Source organism: Benincasa hispida, chromosome 11 (assembly GCF_009727055.1).
Source record: "Benincasa hispida cultivar B227 chromosome 11, ASM972705v1, whole genome shotgun sequence".
In the NCBI taxonomy this organism is placed as follows: Eukaryota; Viridiplantae; Streptophyta; class Magnoliopsida; order Cucurbitales; family Cucurbitaceae; genus Benincasa; species Benincasa hispida.
The window spans coordinates 58733324-58753669 of NC_052359.1; the positions used below are offsets into that span (position 1 = coordinate 58733324).

General features: G+C 30.0%; 1 protein-coding gene, 1 long non-coding RNA gene and 1 other non-coding gene across 4 annotated transcripts; all 3 read right to left on the reverse strand.

Moving 5' to 3' along the window:
* Nucleotides 1-2759: 2759 nt before the first annotated feature.
* LOC120089725 lies at nucleotides 2760-5162 on the reverse strand. Of its 2 annotated transcripts, XR_005485315.1 has the most exons (5): nucleotides 5002-5162; nucleotides 4855-4932; nucleotides 4596-4691; nucleotides 4159-4253; nucleotides 2760-3095 (listed from the first exon to the last, which is right to left on the reverse strand). XR_005485315.1 is itself a non-coding variant. In XM_039047095.1 (4 exons), the coding sequence occupies exons 1-4, from the start codon at nucleotides 5002-5004 to the stop codon at nucleotides 3018-3020; spliced, it is 255 nt and encodes an 84-aa protein (XP_038903023.1). In that variant the 5' UTR covers nucleotides 5005-5161; the 3' UTR covers nucleotides 2760-3017. The 2 variants fall into 2 exon arrangements, 1 of the variants encoding a protein (XP_038903023.1); XM_039047095.1 differs by lacking the exon at nucleotides 4159-4253 and having other exon boundaries at nucleotides 5002-5161.
* On the reverse strand, nucleotides 5160-5233 carry TRNAI-AAU. Its single transcript has one exon. It is a non-coding gene; the product is annotated as a tRNA-Ile (tRNA).
* A 3826-nt stretch (nucleotides 5234-9059) lies between these two features.
* LOC120089868 lies at nucleotides 9060-10689 on the reverse strand. Its single transcript, XR_005485341.1, has 3 exons — nucleotides 10436-10689; nucleotides 10242-10302; nucleotides 9060-9353 (listed from the first exon to the last, which is right to left on the reverse strand). It is a non-coding gene; the product is annotated as an uncharacterized LOC120089868 (long non-coding RNA).
* Nucleotides 10690-20346: the final 9657 nt, after the last annotated feature.

A 20346-nucleotide genomic window follows, 5' to 3' on the forward strand; every position in this document is an offset into this window, starting at 1 on the left:
ATTAAGATTTATTTTTAATCACTTTTATCCCTCCCTACAGTAGGTCCTAAACACACCCTAAATAACCAATATTTTCAACCATCAACATTCATAATATTAATAGATATCAAAAGACATTGAAAATTTGAAGATCTTGAATGATTAAATGCAAGATTTTTAAATTTATAGTAACATATAAAGATGAGATTCAAACCTCAAATCTATTGGTTTAGTATATATAACTTTAGCCAATTGAGTCATACTCAAATTAGTGTACATGTTTGATTTTGAAATTGTTAGAATTACTTTTGTTAGGTTTAAAATGACTATGAGACATAATTATACTTTAATTTAATATTTAAATTTATATTTTTAAATATAATTTTCGTATCATCAAATTAATTTTAAACGATTAAAAGCATATTTCATAATAATTTTGAAAACGATCAAAGTGTTCTTTAATAATTTTAAATTCATGTTAAAACATGTCTTAAATAGTTTGATAGTTTAGAGAATTAAAAATGGTCCATGATTATTGGATATGGTGATAATAATGAAATCTTGAACTTGAAGCTTCAATACAAATTATAATAACAACAAAAATTAAAAATTAAAAAAAAAAAAATGGAGCTTCATGTCTCTATGTCTAGAATGAAATAGGAAAATGAGAAGTATTCTTGGAAGTTGATTTCATTTTCTTTCAAAAAGTGGATGAAAGAGTGAAAATGAAGGGTTGGAATGAGTTTGAACCCAACCAAGATGTTGATATTTCTTCATATTGGCAAATGACAGAGCTGCCCTTCCATCTTTTCTCACCACATTTCATTCTGATTTCTGCCACTTAATTTCCAAAGCCAAACTCCCCCAAATGGCAATTCTCTCTTTCTACATCCCATCTACAATTTTGCTTTTTAGACCTCATGCTATTGTCTTTTCTTATAAGATTTAGTCTCTATACTTCTAAGCTATTCTATCGTACATGTGATGGACACCGGTAAGTTTCATTCTTAGATTTATTTATTTTAATTAACATTTTAGCAATAATATTTTCTTTTTTATTACGAGCAAAATAATGACTTCTCACATGGGTTAGCATCATTAAGATATATATGAGACCACAACAAATTAAGGTGAATAGCAGGCAAAGCTGAGATCGCCTCCGACCTAAACCTAGAACTTTCGACAACCCAACTCACCCACACAAAGATATTACCTGCAAAAATATGTACCAGCAATAGAGCTTGAACTAATATGTGTAACCAACTTTGATACACTTTTATAAAAGGAATGTGCAATTCCTTGTAAAAGTCAACACTACTTCAAATTCAATACTAACTTTAGCATCAGAGTTCAAGTGATCGGCACCATACCAGTTTGAGGTTGTGTGACAAGTCAAAAATCCACGGCTGAAAAAGACCCGTTAGATGACTTCACATCAACCAGCCCACCTAGTTCCAGAAAAGTGCATCCACGTTTGTCAATATTCATTACCAACTAGTGTGGACGTTATATTCAGCCCTCAATTACTTATAGCATCCATAGGAATTGTTATTTACTTCAATTGCTTATCCAAAAAGTAAGGCCTGTATTATTTCAGTATATCAACTTGACCCCAAAAAAGTATTTTTCTTTCTAGATTTCAACAATTGCATCAAGGGATAGAACTGGCCACTCAAAAACCATCCAGAAAATATATCCTAGTAAATTTAAGAATTTCTAAGATATTATGCGTTATGCAATGTTGGTTAACAGTAACTACAGCAGTATGAAATTATCGAAAATCAATACTACCTAATAAGGGTGTTCAAAAAAACCTGATCAACCCAACCCAATCCAACCCATACAGTTTTATTAGTTGAGTTATCAATTCATTTGGGTTAGATTTGATTCAAATAAATAAAAATTTTATGGGCTGAATTGGTTCATAGACTCATTTAAAATAACCCGAACCAATCCAAAACTTATTCTTAATTTTAAAAACTAAGTTGTTTTTACTTATGATACAATTATTTCTACATATATTTATTTTTATTTCATTTTATTTCGTGATTTTTTTTTATTTTTTTTTGTTTCCAACAGCTCCTAAAAATAATTTTTTAGCACTTTGGAAAGAAAATTTTTATAATTATATTGAAATTAAGCTATTAATCTTAATTAAATACATGAAAATAATTAAATAATTTTTTTATATATTAACATTTTACTTATTTTTATAACAAAAAATTAAATAAATAACCCGACTAACCCAATCCCACCCAACCAAAACGTTTCATGGTTCAATTGAGTTGAATTCATTATTTAATAAGGGTTATCTGGATGGAAGAAATTTACCACCCGAACGATTGAATTTGGTCTAAAAATTACTTCAATCACCCAACCCAACCCACAAACCCTGCTACTACCTAATCAACAAAATATATAGCATAGTGATAACAAGGACAAGAAGCTTACATCCACCATCTAACATACCATGCCATACTATCTAGTACTACATACCAACAATAACATGAGCTACAAAGGGATTGGTGGATATAGTATGCAATCTATACAGTCAATGGGCCATATGTAAATATAAAGGAGAACAACACATAACTTAGTCAGCTTGCTCCAAGAACTTCACAATGTTAACATGAAGGCAGACAAAGCAGGCAAGGCATCAGTCAAAATTACTATGGGAACAAGAGAGTTGGAAGCCAACAGTGAGTTAAGCTAATATTTTAGGCCAATTTCATCCTTTTTTTATTTCTCAGAGATTCCACAAGCATTAATTAGCTCCAAAGAAGGAAAACATATTCAAGCCATCCAACTAGATTATTCAGAAAGCATACCTACAAAGTCTGTATCGATGTTATTCAGAAAGCATGCTGTGACAAAATGAACTGTATTGATGGTATTAGGATGAGAGTTTTAAAGTTTTTTTTTTCTTTTCTGATCGATTGGAAATCATAGCTTCCTAAAATCGATGGTGCCACAGCTTCCAGGGCCACAAATATTCATCGATTCTTGCTGACAGGTATGTACAATAGAAATTTTCAGATTCAGTCTTGCTTCTCGTCCGCGGCATCCACAGCTTTTGGAGGTGGGTGTTGCTGACCAGCTAGAGGTTCTAAGTCCACCTGTTAAGATTAAGAAAAAGCTTGCTTCAAGCAGCCAGAGGAGCAAACCTCAAGGATTGAAACCACTAGACAGTAGGTGTAAATAATGTAGAACACCCATATATCTGCTGTTAACAAGTCTGACATAAAAAACATCAAAATAAAAACAGAAACAATTACAAAGACATGTCTCGTTTTACGGAAGAAAATGAAAACACATAAACTTTCATCCTATGGTAGTATACATCTCTGATGTCTTCTGTAGCTTGAGTACATACATAATGCATTATGATTTGGGATCATCATATCCTTTTCAGTTTAACATAGAGAAGAGAGAATTGGAGGGGGAGAGAAATCTAAGAATGTCATCAAAATCAAAAGAAGTCACCATCTCTAATTTATTCGTTCACAACTAACAAAAAGTGATTCTAGCAGGTCCTATAACCTAATAACAACGATTTAAAAGGAAAAAGGCAGCCTCGTGGCTTTTCTTCTTGGTGAGTTGAGGGGCAAGTATCGAAACAATATGAGGTGGACAAGCGAAGAGTCTCTCTCAACCTATTCAGTAAAGTTTTGCCTCCAAAGAATTTTTGTGATCTTGTACGGTTCAAGGTCTCTAATTGGAGAACCCAACATAAGTTCTTTTTTTCCTATTTTTTTTTTCTTTTTTCTTCTTTTTTGTCATTACTCCACCTACATCAACTTAGATTGAAGGGCCTAGTTTTATGTAATCCTTCATCTTCGAGAATGGAACCCCTTATCCATTTCTACTTTAGGGCAGTTTTGTTGGCAAATGAATTTATTTCAGATTCTTGTACAATATAAAATAGAATTAAAGTAAAAAAATGATCCAGTTTTACTTTTAAGTAAGGTAATTGCTCTTTTGACTACCCTAAGATTACAAAAAACTAGTCACAAGTGCCTAATCAACATTAGGTTCCCTTATTTATGGATCAAGCCAAATGTCATTTTGAACACATAATTTATATCCAATGTCTTAAAGTTAGTTCATTTTCCTTCCTAATCTTGTATAACATGTATCTACCTCAACACACCAAAGAAAATTTGATCATTCTACCATTACCGGAAATCACTATTCGATAGAAGATAGTGGATTTAGAGAACTATTGTATCAACAAGCATCTATTCAACATGAAGAAAATCCCACCCCCCACATCCCTGGAAAAAAGAGGAAGATGAACTGAGTTAGTATCACAAGAACAAGATACAACCCTGTTAAATCTCCTCAGTATGCCCAAACTATTAAAAGTGACTTCTTGAAAAAACAATTAACCAATACATACAGCAGAAGCCAAAACTCCATTGTTTTTGACAACTACCTTAGCAACAAGCATTCAGTCAACGACACAATCAATGGATCAAAGCTTAAACTTCATCATAACCCGCGCACATCATTTATATCCCAATTTCTCAACAAAAACCCATCCCTTCCCCCAATCTTCCGTGTCAAAAGACAATTAGAAAACAAAATACAGTAAAAATAATAGCAGAACCACTCACATTGCTATTTTGTTTGGCAGCAGGGCGATAGGGACAAGCCGGTGGTACCCTTTGTGGTTTTCTATATTCCCAGCCAAAAATTCCATAAATTTTGCCCTAACAGAAAATTCAAGAAAAACAACAAAATAAAAACATCAAATTGAGATGAATATTAACAAAATTCCCTTGAATACCATAGAAAAACCCAAAATCTTTAAGGCGATTAGATGAACAGGCGAAAATATTAGATCCAAAAGAGAAAGAAATCATATTGGCGTACCATAATTAAATAGAATAGAACAGGAAGCGCGTTGACGACTGGAATGAGAAACAGAGGCAACAGACACGCCAAGCAAACCTAATCAAACGAAAAACAATCGTAAAAGAAAATTTCAAGCTACCAACCGAAAGAAATTGAGGGATCTACCATTTTCGATTCGATTTGCGAAGAGATTGAAAAAGACGATCCCAAATTTGACGAACTGATGGACCCTTTGATGAATCTCAATCAATTAGAGTCGAGGAAAAAGAAAAATCAAAACGTCAATATTAATGGAAAAAGGGGAAAAAAGTTCCGAAAATAATTGGCCCATGCAGGTTTCGAACCTGCGACCTTCGCGTTATTAGCACGACGCTCTAACCAACTGAGCTAATAGGCCACTTGTTGATATGCATAAACTAATTAATTTCTAAATACAAAATAGTATGAAAAATATAATCATAGTATAAATATTGCGATAATAGATGCCTATTAGATACTCGCTTAGTATCTATTAACCATGTATCATGTCTTCATTTTTCAAAGTGTTCTATGTGTCTCAATATTACACATTATTAATGTTCATATAATTCATCTTCTACTTGCCAAATTGCCTATAAATAATGACATTTTGTGGGTTTTGGAAAACACACACATTGGGAAAAATCTAAAAAGATTGGAGAAAGTGTAAAAATCCATCCTTTTTATTTATTTAATTTTATTATTTAGTTATTTCATATATTTATGTATTATGTTTAATTTATTTTATTATTATATTATGTTATATTTATTTTAATATTATACTTTATTTGTATCTATATTCTTGTTATACTCCTCAAGTTCACAACACGTTATTAGCACAAGCTTCTATCGTGCTAAAGGTAGATCCTAAAGATATGTTTGTTATTCTCTCTTCGTTATGATTAATAAATTAAATGTTGTTTTACATATTTGATGTATATTAAATTTTCAATATAAATATAATAGTTTTTTAATAGTTTTACTATGAAAAATATTACAAAATTAGAATTTGTAGTATTTTACATTAATGATAATAATTATTTCTCATTAGTACTTGATGCCAAAATATACCTGGATATCATAAAAATGTGATTATCGAAAAATATTTTTTTTCCCAAAGATCGTCGTGAATAGATGCACTTGAGGCTCCAAAATTTTAAATCAATATGTTATAGAAGATATTTTTCTACATTTCAAATATGCTCATGCAGTAGAAATATCAAGAGAAATGTTTCAAACAATATTCTAAACTAATTTCATATTTTCTCATGACTGAATGAAATAACAAGTTATTGATTAAAAGAATATGAATCTCAATCAATTAGAGCAACAACATTCCCTAAAGTAAATGTTGTAAAATTGTGGATGAAAAATCTTGAATCTCAACCAACTTGAACAACAACATTCCCTGAAGTGAATATTGTGAATATTGTGAATTTTAATAATCCTTGTTGTGGTCGAGATTGTGACCGTGGCAGAGGAATAAATCATTATTATTTTCGTGGTGGTTGTTCTAATCATTCAAATTTCAAAACAACCACACAAAATGATGATCACAAAGCTCCACAAGATAAGAGTTCAAAAAGTATTGAAAATAAATACTTTCGATGTGGAATGACTAAGCATTAGTCACATACCTGTCGTACGCCAAAACACTTATTTGATCTCTATCAAACCTCCCTAAAGGAAAAAGAGAAAAATGTGGAAGCAAATTTTACATACCAGGATAATGACATATTTGTACCATCCCATATGACAAATTTGAATGTGGCTGACTTCTTTAAATCTCCCAAAGAGAAAATTGACAGAATGGAACATCAAGTGTTTTTTTTTTACTTTCAAAATATCTTGATTTAATGTTTTTTTTTTCATCTCCATATGTTTTTCCTCTTAAAAGATGTTAACCTTTGTATATTCCAAATATTATTTTTCTTATTGTAATTATTTCCTTCTAATGAAGAAATCTGGATAAATTTCATATGTTGGGTGACTAAAAAAAAAGAGTAAAGAAGATCTATGTCTGGGAAATAATATAACTACAGATACAATACTTATAAGTATAAAATATTTTTTTAAACCAACAATATTGGAAGTAAAAAGCCAATACTATATCAGGTTCTGCAAACCTGGTTGAAGAATTTGGAAAAACAAATATTATTTTGCCTAGAGAAACAAAATTTACAATTGACAATGTATTGTTCTCTAGTCAATCAAAGAGAAATCTACTAAGTTTTAAAGATATACGTTGCAATGGTCATCATATTGAGACTGATAATTGATAGAACACGAGACATACACAGCGGAATAATGATCTAATTACACTCTAATTTCTTTTAATTAAAAGGAAAATAACATGCAACCCTACTTAATTAATTAGGGTTTTTTTTTTGAGAAATTACCTTNATTTCTTTTAATTAAAAGGAAAATAACATGCAACCCTACTTAATTAATTAGGGTTTTTTTTTTGAGAAATTACCTTTGAAGCTTCCGAAACGTTTTCATCTCCAACCGAACACGAACGGACCACCACTAGAGCTGACCTACTATCCTCTAGAATCAGAACCGGGTTGTGGGACCCGATGGATGAAGAACCCGAGAGAGAGAATGAGATGGAATTAGAAGATAGATTTTGGGTTGGGTTTGGGTTTTTATTTTTCAGCCCAATTTTGAAAACTAATTTGGAACTTGCGCTGTTTATATTAGTTATCTTTTCTGTTTCTGCTTCGTACATAAGACTTGTCACCGCATTACACGATCTTTGCATAATCTTTACAGCCAGCCTTGACCTCAGTATCTTGTATCATGAAACTTGTATCTTGTATCATCTTAGCTTAGATTTACTTTAACGCAATTTATGTTATTATCGCATTTTTACCGCTTTCTTTACTTCATCGCATGTTTAATTACTTGTACACAAAATCTTTATTAATTTGAAAAACCCTCGGTCACATATATCACAAGCACAACGCAATAACCTAAAACAGTCCCTGTGTTCGACCTCGGATCACACCGAGAAACTTGCGGTGAAATTATACTTGGTTTCAACGCAAGGAAACTCGTGACAACGCACAGCATACTACAAGAACATTTGTTAATAACGCATATCTAGAAGTAGTATCACATATCATCATCGCATAAAATTTGCATTAACAAGTTTATGACATGACAACAAGTTTATGGCATGGACTTGCATCATTGCATGCATTGCATTATACAAATTGCGCGTGTTAGAAACAAACCATAATGACTACTTCCTCAAATCATGCTTAAATTCTTGCAACTCACGAGGCTAGCCAAGAATGTATGTGGGTAAGATCAATGACTCAGCACATTCGTGGAACATGTGGTTTGTCTTCTAATAAAAATCTTCCAACAATATTGTACAAAGACAACATAGCATGCATATCCTAAATCAAAGGATGATATATTAAAAGAGATAGAACAAAACATATTTCACCAAAACTTTTATACACTCATGATCTTGAAGAAAATGACAACATCTTTGTATAACAAATTTGTTCGAAAGATAACGTAGCAGACTTATTTATAAAGGCATTACGTACTGCAACCTTTGAAAAACTCGTGCACAACATTGGAATACGACGATTTAGAGATCTCAAATGATGTTTCCACGAGGGCGAGTAAATATACTTTTTAGGAGCATAAATTATATGAAATATGTACTCCTTTTCCTTCACTAGGATTTTTTTCCCATTGAGTTTTTTTCTAGTAAGGTTTTAACGAGACATATTTCATATATATAATGGCATCTAAAGGGGAATACTATAAATATTATGATAATAGATGACAATTAGATGCTCATGCTTAGTGTCCTTTGGCCATGTGTCATGCCCCTATTTCCCAAAGTGTTGTCCATGTGTCTCAACATTACACATTATTAGTGTACATGTCATCCACCTCCTACTTGCCAAATTGCCTATAAATAGTGGCATTTTGTATGGTTTGGAAGACATAGACACATTGGGCAAATTCCAATATTCCATGAAAATTTGATAACGTGGAGAATTTAGAGAAATTTCTTATTTTATATTTTGTTTATTTATATATTATATTTATTTTATTTTAATATTAATTTAATTTATTATTATATTATATTTTTTTAATATTATATTTTATTGATATCCTTATTCCTAATGTGCTCCTCAAGTTCACAACAATTCATAGTTTTGAATTTCTTTGCTCTCTCCCTCGATAGAAACGAGGTCCCAAATGTATGCTACTTGGTCTAATAAGACAACAGGTTGTGGTTATTTAAAATAACAGCGTTTTATTTTAAAATTTTTGAGTGATATCAATTTCAGTCTTTCCATCTTCTTTCTTCTCAAATTTAATATTCTTCCTCTTTCTCTCATTCTTTCACGATCCACATCTATCGCATCCTCTCTCTCACCCTCGCCATCTATTCCCCCTTATCGTCAAAGTCGTCGTTGTCACTGTTGTTCACTTCTCGTTGTTCAATGGTATATCCAAGATTTCATCTAAAGGGCACAAATACATATAAATTTAATTTTAGATTTATCGATATAATATTCAAGTCATATAATGACAAATCCAAAATTTCATGTTAAGGGCATAACTTTACAAAAGTTTGAAATTTTAGTCAATTAACTTTTAAATTTGTGTCATATATAGTTCTTGAACTTTAAAAAATATAAATTAGATCATTGAAATCTCGATTGTATGTCTTATATATATATAGTATCAGACATTTTTTTTAAAAAAAATGATGTAACTATTGGCTATAAAATTGAAATTTTGAGCTTTAATTAGAAACAAATATATATACTAAGCTTTTTTTATTATTTTATGAGGTTTTTAGATACCAAATTGAAAGTTTATATATTTGTTAGATATTTTTAAAGGATTTTTTGGTACCATTTTTAAGAGATTTATTAGAGTTAAAATTGAAAGGTTAAATATTTATTAACCATAATTTTAAAAACTAAGGATGAACTTGTACTAACTTAAATATAATTTAAAATAATGGTAAAGTAAATTTAAAATAACAAAAAACAAAAAATTTATGTGTAAAAATAGTGTTTGGATGCCTTAATTTCAAAAATTAAATACCCATGACCAAATAGTTACCACTAAAAAATATTTTTAAATAAATATGTACACATACGTGATAAAAAAATTAAAAATGGATATATATATATATATATATATATATATATATATAAATTTTGAAACTTTAAGAATTAAAAACAGGTATATAAATATAAAAAGAAAAAAGAAAAAACAACTAATTTTATTGCGCTTGAACTCAAGACACAAAAGGACTATACAACCACGAAGCCAAGCGACATCTTTATAAATTATAAGGGCATACAATATATAAACAAATATATTCAATAAATACTTACTTTATATATATCCATAAACCAAACCGACGTAAGGGGGTCGTGCTGAAGGGATTGAAATTCTCTGCAGTGGAAGAAATTGTGTCCCAATTTAATTTTACAGAACAATAATTAGAGGACATAAACCTAGGATAAACATAACTAGTTAAACATGCTTTCTAATGTACAAGAAGAAGAAGGGTTAGGATATCACATACCCTTGAAGACAAATTCTTCGCATTCCTCTCCAATTCACGTCGTCTTCTCCCAATCCCACGAACACCACAACCGGACACCACCATGGGGTCTTCCCATTATTTTCAGGGACGAGAATCGTGTAGAGGTGTGGGCTTGCACTCAATCTCGACTTAGAGAAGAGTATGAGAGATTTTCTTAAGAAAAACTTTTGCAGAAAAAACAGAGAGAATGAGAGGGATGAAGGAGGTTATGATCAGAAAACCTCTTTTCTCTCTCCTTTCTTTACCTAAAAGTGAGAGATTTGAAGGGCGAGGGAGTTATATATATATCAACTAACTTACTATATATAAATATAAACTAAATGTTATATCACATCACCTAAAGTTTATATTATGTCAAATATAATATAACCTATACATTTTATATAAATCACATTCATATAATTTAATATTTGAATCATATTCAAATATTTATTCCTCTCATAAGACTATATAAATTTAATATGATGTAGATTTTATATGAATCATATTTATATAATTAATATTAAAATCATATTACAATATTTATTTCTCTCATAAAACTATATAAATTTAATATGAATCATATTCACACTAAATTTTAACATATAGTTTTTATATTAATCATATTCATATAATTAATATTTGAATTATACTCAAATATTTATTTCTCTCATAAAAATGTATCAACAGACATTATATTATATAATGTATCAATATATATTTTAACTGTATCTTATACAGTTAATTTCCTTTAATTAATTTGACCAATTCAAATTACACTAAAATAAATTTGGTTTGCATCAGTCTTCATTAAGCTACAAGGGAACGTTATGGACCTATAGATTGAAGCTCCAATGATACAAGGTTAATTTTTTAAACTCTTCTAATCAAATTAACCAACATTCATTAACTATCGGTAACTCCACTAAAGATCGCCAGCTGAACTCGTCGCACTATAAATATATTTACGTGTCCATTGGATATAACCAATGAACACTGTGTTGGACCCTTCACAAATTACTTGCAAGTACAACTGAGTCAAATTACCGTTTTACCCTTGTAGTTACATCTAACTTCTCAAGTACCATTGATCCTTCTAATAGATAATTAGTCATAGTCCAACTATGACTGAACCCTCTCTTGGGCCATGAGAGGGTGAGACACCTCATTGTTCAAACCTCAAAATCAGCCCTTAAAAGAGCAATTTATCTTTTACCCTAACTATAGGGAATGAGTAAATTTCTTCTTGTGTAGATGTGTTCCCAGCTTCCCAATCAGACGAAGCCCAAAAATGGTAGACTTATTGAGTCGGCGAATCTGGCTACTCTCACCCATACAAATCAAAGGATCGCTTTCATAGGCAAGAGTTCACAGCTCATTCAAGATTAAAGTCAAGTCACCTATGGCCATTCTAGTGAAATGTAAGTCTCTTCTAGCAACGATGTTATAAAGAGAGACTTAACATTTCGTGGTCCGGTCTTTATACAAACTCTTTTATATAAGATACCTCCGCTCATATGTCTCCACAAGAATGATCATGATCATATCATTTGTAGTACTTTATAACAATTGTAACAACTACAAAATGGACGGTATCAGTAGTGTTAGTAGGATAACACAACCAATTTTATCCATATACTACAGATCATTTAGGTTATCACTTAAACATGATTCACTTATATGTTTTCACATACATGTTTAAGTTACATCAGATAATCTTAAATCTTAGGTTAATGAATTATTGTACAAGTAATATAAAATTAATCAATGTTCTCTTTTTTAAACTCTCTCTTCTCTAAGTTTCCTTTTGGTTTTCTCGATTTTGTGTATGTGTGTGTGGGGAGCTAGTTCGATAATGTTAACCAAAAATGAAGAAGCCTTCAATTTCTTTAGTTCATTAATTTTCAAAACCGAAGGGTTCAACTTAGATAAGGGTTTTGGCTAAAACTATACCATACACACCACTAGTACGAGAGTTGAAATACAACAAAACTAATAAAATTAATTTGTATTGATCCAAGCTGCGGAGGCCTTTACTATTATTTGTCGATCCAAGGCCTTTTATTTCCAATTTTATTTCTCTAGCTTCTCTTGCCTCTCTCGCGTCTCTTCTATTCGTGCTACATGGTAGATGTCTTAATAATCTTGTGTATCTCACAAGATCGCGCTTGCTCATCTTTGCAACAATTATTATTTCTTGAAACATATCATGTTTCTCTTTTCTTATAAAATATTATCTTTATCAACAAATCATTGAACATTCTGATCGGTAAGAATCAATCTCAAAAAAAAAAATAAAAAATAAAAAATGGCATGTAAGTTCAATTATTAAAAAATGACAAAAGATGAAAGCAAAATCCCGTATCATGTATGTGTTTAGTTAAGATGTAACAACTCGAACTCAAACATTGGACAAGACTTATCATATAATAATGGGCTATAATGTCCCTCCCATCTCCAAAGCCCACCACTCAAAAAAGCCCTTAGCTTCTTTCAAATTCTATGGTCTTTCTCATTTTGGCAGAGCAATTTTTCTTCTGTCACTCACAGAAAGATTTCTGGCTTTTCAGGCACATGGCTGATCTTCATACATTCTCTAGAGGTAGAGATTTTATGCTGATTAAAAACCCTTATCCATGGCTATGGGCCCTTTTCTGTCATCCCTAAATTATTATTTCAATTTCTGTCCTCTCTTTCATAAAATGCAATGTAAACCCTTAACCACGGCTATGGTTCCCATTTCATAAAATGCAATAATTGCATTTTTAATAAGTAAAGTTTTTGTTAATCATTAAAAACTTTTGTTCCATACTTAGACCATCATGCCCTTCATTTCTTTCCAATTTTTGAAAAATGAAATGTAAAGTTTGAACTTTTATATCTAACTCTTACAAAGATATTTTGGTTTGCTAGTATATGGGCTTCTATAGTACTAACTTGTGAATTTATGTTCTTTACATGTTAAATATATATTCTTTATCTATAGCCCAAATAGCTCTCCAATAAAAATTTGTCACGTGGTAAATAATGTTTTTAATGACGATTTGTATTTTTATTATTATTATTATTTTGGTATAGATTAGATGCATGAGATTAGTTGTACACACTGTCCAACTAGATTATTATTTTTTCTAATAGATGGTAAAGAAATTTTGCACACATGAGAAAATTTATATATCTTATTTTGTTTTTTACTTCAATGATTGTTTAATGATATCAAAATAGAATTTAAAGTTCAATCTATGTAATACGTATATTCATATTTATACTATAAGGGTGATGGTTTAGGATGACTTTTGAAACAGGGAAAAGTGTTCGTTGTTTAAAAAAGAAAAAGGAAAGAAAAATCTATTAGGCAGCTACCCATTTAAAATATTTTTGATAAAAATGTGATAGTATTATATAAGTAACTCAAAAGAGTGATTTTTTAAAACTATTTGGAATAAGATTTGAGAGGTAGAGTTAGAACTTGGAAGTTATAAGGGGAAAGATATTTGGAATAAGAATTGAAAGCAAAAGAGGGAGGTTTGAACAAAAATGATAAAAAGGATAAAAGGGTTAGCTAAACTTCCACATCCCCACATGGGTGAGGCACAAGAATGTTTGGGAAGTGGAAACTGACAAAAGAGGCCTTATTTATATATCTATTGGAAGTTAGCATCTTTCTCATATTCTAAAGCTCAAAAACCAAACAATATTGAAATAGTTTGAAAATGGCAAAAGATACCAAAAGAAGAAAAAGAAAGAGATTGAGGCAATGCCTCATCATATTTCTTGGTTTGGAAACATTCAAAACTTTACTATATAAAAATCTCTTTCTCACTCCAATTAATATATAATGTTAAAAGATCATATCCCTACTTTTGGACCCATTTATTTTATGCACCATCATTTCTAATATAATGGAGGCTTGTGCCATCATATTTGTTGGGTTTTTTCTTCTTCTTCTTCTTCCTTTTTCATTTTATATATCTCTCTCTATGACTCTATATATATTGCATTATTGTTTGTCAAAAGGGCAATCCGTAATGCTTGAGTTTGATTGGTATAGAAAGAGACAGGTTTGTTCAATCAGATTGAGCCAACTCAAGTTTTATCTGTTTTCTTGTGTGTATTTTGCTTACTACTCTCAATGCAATTTCTTCTATTTTCTGCTTTGGTTGCTCTCTTCGGATTCAAATGTGGGTCTCACTTCCTTTGTCTCTAGTCTAAAGTTAAAACAAGGGTCTTTTTTTTGTATTAATTGACACAACAATAAACATCATCATATTCTTGTTATAGTGAAAAAAATATTATCTACTCCTTCAAAAATTGCAATATAGTTTCTTACTTTTCATAAAATTTTAGAATTGCTTTCACAGTAGAAATCTTGTTAGAATGTTGGACGAAAAATTTGAAAACTATAGTGAAACAGAAATTGAAACTTGAACATCGCCAACTATACTATTCTAGGACACTGCAACGACCGCTACGTGAGAAACAACGAATCTCTAAATACCTCCATTATGGTATGACATTGTCTACTTTAGGCATATAACTTCATGGCTTTACTAAAAGTTTATGTACTATGAGAGATAGTTGTCATTTCCATATCAACTCACCATCACCCTCATGGACGGATTTAGTATGGGTCCAGAAGGGCTCGAGTCCTCCCCTCTCCCGACCCTCCTCAACTTTATACTCTTTATATATATACACAAAACTAGCTTAATATCTAAATTACTAGCTAGCCTAGTGTTAAGTATGTCTTTTAACCCCCTCTAGACCTAGGTCAAACCCTACTCATTACATTTATTTTTCCTAAATTATATAAAGCCCCCGTCAAAAAAATTAGTTTTAACAACTTTAACTTTAAATATAGTTTTGAAACATTTATGAAAAGACAAAATTAGTTTTAACAGACTTAACTTTAAATGTGGTTTTGAAATATTTATGAAAAGACAAGAGTGATATAATGAAACTATTCAAAGAATACGAGTAACTTTTTTTCTTTAAAGGATTTGTATTAATAGGGAGAGTTACTTTTGGATTAGGTCAAGGTAACCAGCATGTCTTCATGTTTTTCATAGTATATATCTATTTTGGATTAAGCTCACATGACTTTTGCTTTTGTTACACTCCAAATGTATCATCATATTCTCTACCTCTCAATCATCAAAAAGTTATGGTCTACTCTACTTATATATATGATGTGTTGGATTTAGGAAGCAAGCAGCGGAAGCAAAACAAGATCATTAAGCATTCTAATTCATTAATTTTAGCTTCAAACTTAACATGCTCATAAACTAAAAACAGAGTTTCAATACTAATCTTTGAAGTACCTTTGAATCACAAACTCCAGCTGCAATGCTCTCTTTCTTTGGATGTGAACCACCACAAGCTCTTCCCTACTATTCTCTTGGTGCCTTAGATTGAGTCGTGGGACTCAAAACAAGCTTGAATTAGAGAAGATGGAGAAGAAAGGTTTTCTGGTTTTACTATGAAAAACGGTTTTCTTCAACCTTCAATTTCTCAAAATTCCAACTTTATATTATATGATTATCATGGAATTAAATTTTCTGCATGAATCACAGCTCATACTTGAGAAATTTGAGTGAAAAGTAATGAGGTATGAGTAAGGTGCTTGAAGAAGTGAGTGGAAAAATCCAACTATTTTTGGAATTTCCAAATTTTTAATTCCTTTTATTTTTTTCAACTTTAATTCTAATAATTAAAATTGAAATTTTATTAATTTTACAAAAATTAATTCAAAATTAATTTTTCTAATATAATTAATTAATTAATTAATTCTAATTAATTTAATATCCAATGTTAAATTAATTTAACACACTTTCACCTTCATGAATTTAATATTTAAATCATATTTAAATATTAATCGATTCTCCAATTTCGTTTAATTCCAAAATTAAACATGTAATTATATCACATATAATTACTAATTCCTTTAACTCTAATTTGAACGTTTCAAATCAACTTATCATGCTACTCTAAGGCTAATCTGTTTGTGAGTAGTAAAGGAACCTAGTAGACCTACAGATCATGGGCTCCAACGATCCGAGATTAATCAGCTAAACTCTTTACACCAAATTAACCCCTATTCGTTAACTATTGGGTCACTCCACTAAAGCCCATAGTTGCACTCCTCTATAGATATATTGTGTCCACTCAATATAATTATGATTAGCACAAGTTGTTTGTAATAATGGTTTGGTCAAAAGGTTGTTTTACCCCCGAGATTACCTTTTGTTCCTTAAGTCTCACTGATCCTCAACAATTGATTTGTGATCCGATCATCAAACCGAGTCCCTCTCGGGCCAATGAGAGGGTAAGGCCCCTTGTTCAAGACTTGGAGTTAGCACTTAAGGGAACAACCTCTCTACTATCCCTAAAAGCGGGTAGGAACGAATTCCATCTTGCACTGTATATCTCCAACTATCTACCCGATCTTACCCCTGAAATGGGAGGCTTATTGAGTTGGCGCTATTGAGCCAACCCTCACTTATACAAATCTAAGGATAATCTCGAATTAACAAGAGTTCATAGTTAGCTCAGAATTAAAGTCAAGTTACCTAGGTCATCGTTTTTAAATAGCCAGTTTTAAACGGTAAACAACGTTATAAAGTAAGAGTGACTTATTTCGTGGTCCGATATTGTGCAAACTCATTGCATAGGCCACCCCCACTCCCCATGTCATCACATGTACAAATTAGGATCACTTAGTCTGTAGTGCTTTACAACTTCTTGTAACAACTACAGAGTGAGCCGCATCCGATAGTGTTACCAGAATAAGACACCCAACCTTATTCATATACTATAAATCATTTAGACTATTTACTCGAACTTGATCCACTCTTATGTCTCCATATAAAGTTCAAGTACTCATGTAATAGTCATGGATCTTTTATTTTATCGGATTTCCTTCTAAAATGAAATAAGCAATCCATATATTCAATAGAACTTTATTGAATCAAACTTCAATAACAACTTTATTGAATTACAGAATAAGTTTATTGTTTACAAACCACGAGTTTTAGGACACAAAACCCAACATGATGTGGATTTTTATACTAACAAATAATATGATACTTTATGTTTACATCCTAACATAATCGTTCGATAACTTCAGTTACCAATATGAATGATGTAATACATTAGCGCAATCATATTGAGTCGAGACTCTTTATTTGAAAGTATTTATGCTTTATGTGATCAAACATTTGTTATATATACAAATATGCCTACACTAATTATATTTATAAATGTAATTTTCAAGAAATCTGAAACTTCTACCTTCTCCAAAATGTACAATATGATTGGCATATATGGGATGCTATGGTTGTCATAAGGCAAGGATAAGCTACCGTATATGTCTAATTTTAGGCACTTTTGATTGTTTGCACATGGCTTATACCTTGAGAATTACGACTTTAAGAATTAAGAGTGCTTATGCAGCTATATATAGATGATCAAAATGATTAGATAAAGTTGTTTCACTAATTATCTTAAATAATTAGCTTATAATACCCATTTTATAATTAAATTATGGTAGTGCTTATAATAAAGATTATATTGATGGAACTTCCTGTCACATTCAACATTTAATAAAATTATTTTGCTAACTCTTTTTCCCTTGTCTCTTGTCTTTATGACTAATTTAATAAGTTGAAAAGACTTTTGTGGTATGCTTTTATTTTACCTAAAGAAAACGCTGGAAAATATATTCTCATTGACCTTGGCTTGAGTTTAAAATAAAGAAATAAAATTTTGAATTATCACCGCATTTACTTCTTAGTAAACATAATCAATCCATCCTAATATAAGAATTATGACTCATTTAAATTCGTTCCAAAATATTACTTAACAATAGGCAGCAATTTTGATTACCCAATCCTAAACAATTTTAAAACATTATTACATATTTTTTTTAGAGAAAAATTATACATTCAATTCTCATCTAACTTGATAAAAAAAAGTTAGTAAAAATTTAAGTGCATGTATAGTTGGGACTCCAATTCCTATTTTATGTTTTTAAATTCACTAAGTGTTTAGCAAATATGTGTTTTTCATACCATTTAAATTATATATTTGGAAATTTTTTTTAGTTATATGATTCAAGTAATGTAAATTTTTAAAAGATTTTTTTTTTATTTTTTCAATATATTCAGATGTTGAATTACAGAATTATATTAAATAAAAATAAAAACCAATATTACATGTTATAAATTCAATTCTTTTTAAAAATAAAATATGTACTAGGTAATGAATTATGAATTAGATAACATTAAAAAATAATAATTACAAAAAAAAATTATCATAAATCATGTTGATAAATAATTTTCTCCTAATAAATTTTGATCACTAGTTCATTTATTTTACTATTTATTAATCAAATTTAAATTTATTAAAATGCTTGCTATAACAATCAAGTAAAACCTACAAAGAATCAAATCAACAAAACATGAAATTTTATAATTGTACTCAAAAGTTCTTTTTCTTTTTTCTTTATTTTCTTTTCTCTTTTTGAATTAATTTCTGTCTTGTTTTTATTTTAATTCAATGATTGAGTTTTTAGATAATAATTGGTGTTTCATTTACCAATTTATGTTCAAATTGGTTATTATTATCAAGTTAATATGTATAACTATTTCTTATAAAAATTAATGTGTAATCTAAATATAAGACTAACATTATGAAGGACAATGAGGTACAACATGCAACCTCTTTTGTAACATAATAAAAAATAATAATAATAATTCAATTTTTGAGTAAAATACATGACAAATTTTAATTGGGTAACCGACTATGTTACAAAAAGATGAGTGCAACCAAAGTTCAAAATATCGATGTTAACGAAAATATCGAGTTCTTAATTTTATGGAAATATTGCTTCCAAAGGATATTTCTAGAAAAATTATAAAAAACAAAAAAATCAAACGATAAATTTAAATTAATAAATAAACATTTTATGATTTCCAAACGAATTATTATATATATTATTTATATTAGTTACATTTTGATGATTATTTTTTGTGTTTTGTGAGTTTTTGCACGATATAATGAAAATGTCAATTCACTTCTTATGTTGTTGTCGAACCTATAAAAACGTGAAATATTAATGAAAATATCGATATTTCGACGAAAATGTAATACTATAGGTATAACCCATCTAACACCGAAATATATTTCTTTTGTGAATAACGTTTGGGTATCTTTTCACCAATAGTAAAAGTAAAAACACGAGTTTACAAGTTACCAGTATTATGAGGTCAAACTCTATATATGTTTTACTCATCTCAATGATAGGCTTCACTTGACCCTACCAATCAATAATTGATGCACATATTTTTATCTATTATTACCTCTTACAATATTATAAATTACATATATTGAATTTCCCCTTTAAAAATATACCTATATTTGATGTTCCTGACTTCCTTTTCTTTATCCTTTATAATCTTTTATCTTTAGCCTATGAAGTTTGAGCCATAACTTCTATTTTCCAATCAATCAAGTGAATTCATTAATCCATAGTCTTAGGTTAAAGAAAAAACACATGGACAACAAAGAGCTGTGCTAGAAACCATAACTTCGTCGTAAACAAGGTAGAAAAACACTGATTATAATAATTTTAAAGATAGTACTTATAGTAAGAACATTTTTTCAATCATTTTTCTTTTTAGAAGTATTTAAAAATAATTTCAAGTCGTGTTAAATCACTTTTTTTGGTAAACACAATTACAATAAGGAGATCAAATTTTCTGACTTTAGTAAAAATTTTGAAATATATACTGGTAAAATAAAAACAATTTTCAATGTACCAAAAAGCAATATTAGAAACATCAAATGTGATATGTCATTTTCATTTAATGAAACGAGAACAAAAATAACCTAAACTCCATAAAGAAAGAGGG

Coding starts and splice junctions, on each gene's coding strand:
- LOC120089725 (XM_039047095.1), bottom strand. Junction 4,692..4,854: donor TTCTATTCTATTTAATTATG/GTACGCCAATAT, acceptor ATTTTCTGTTAG/GGCAAAATTTATGGAATTTT. Junction 3,096..4,595: donor CTGCCAAACAAAATAGCAAT/GTGAGTGGTTCT, acceptor TAATCTTAACAG/GTGGACTTAGAACCTCTAGC.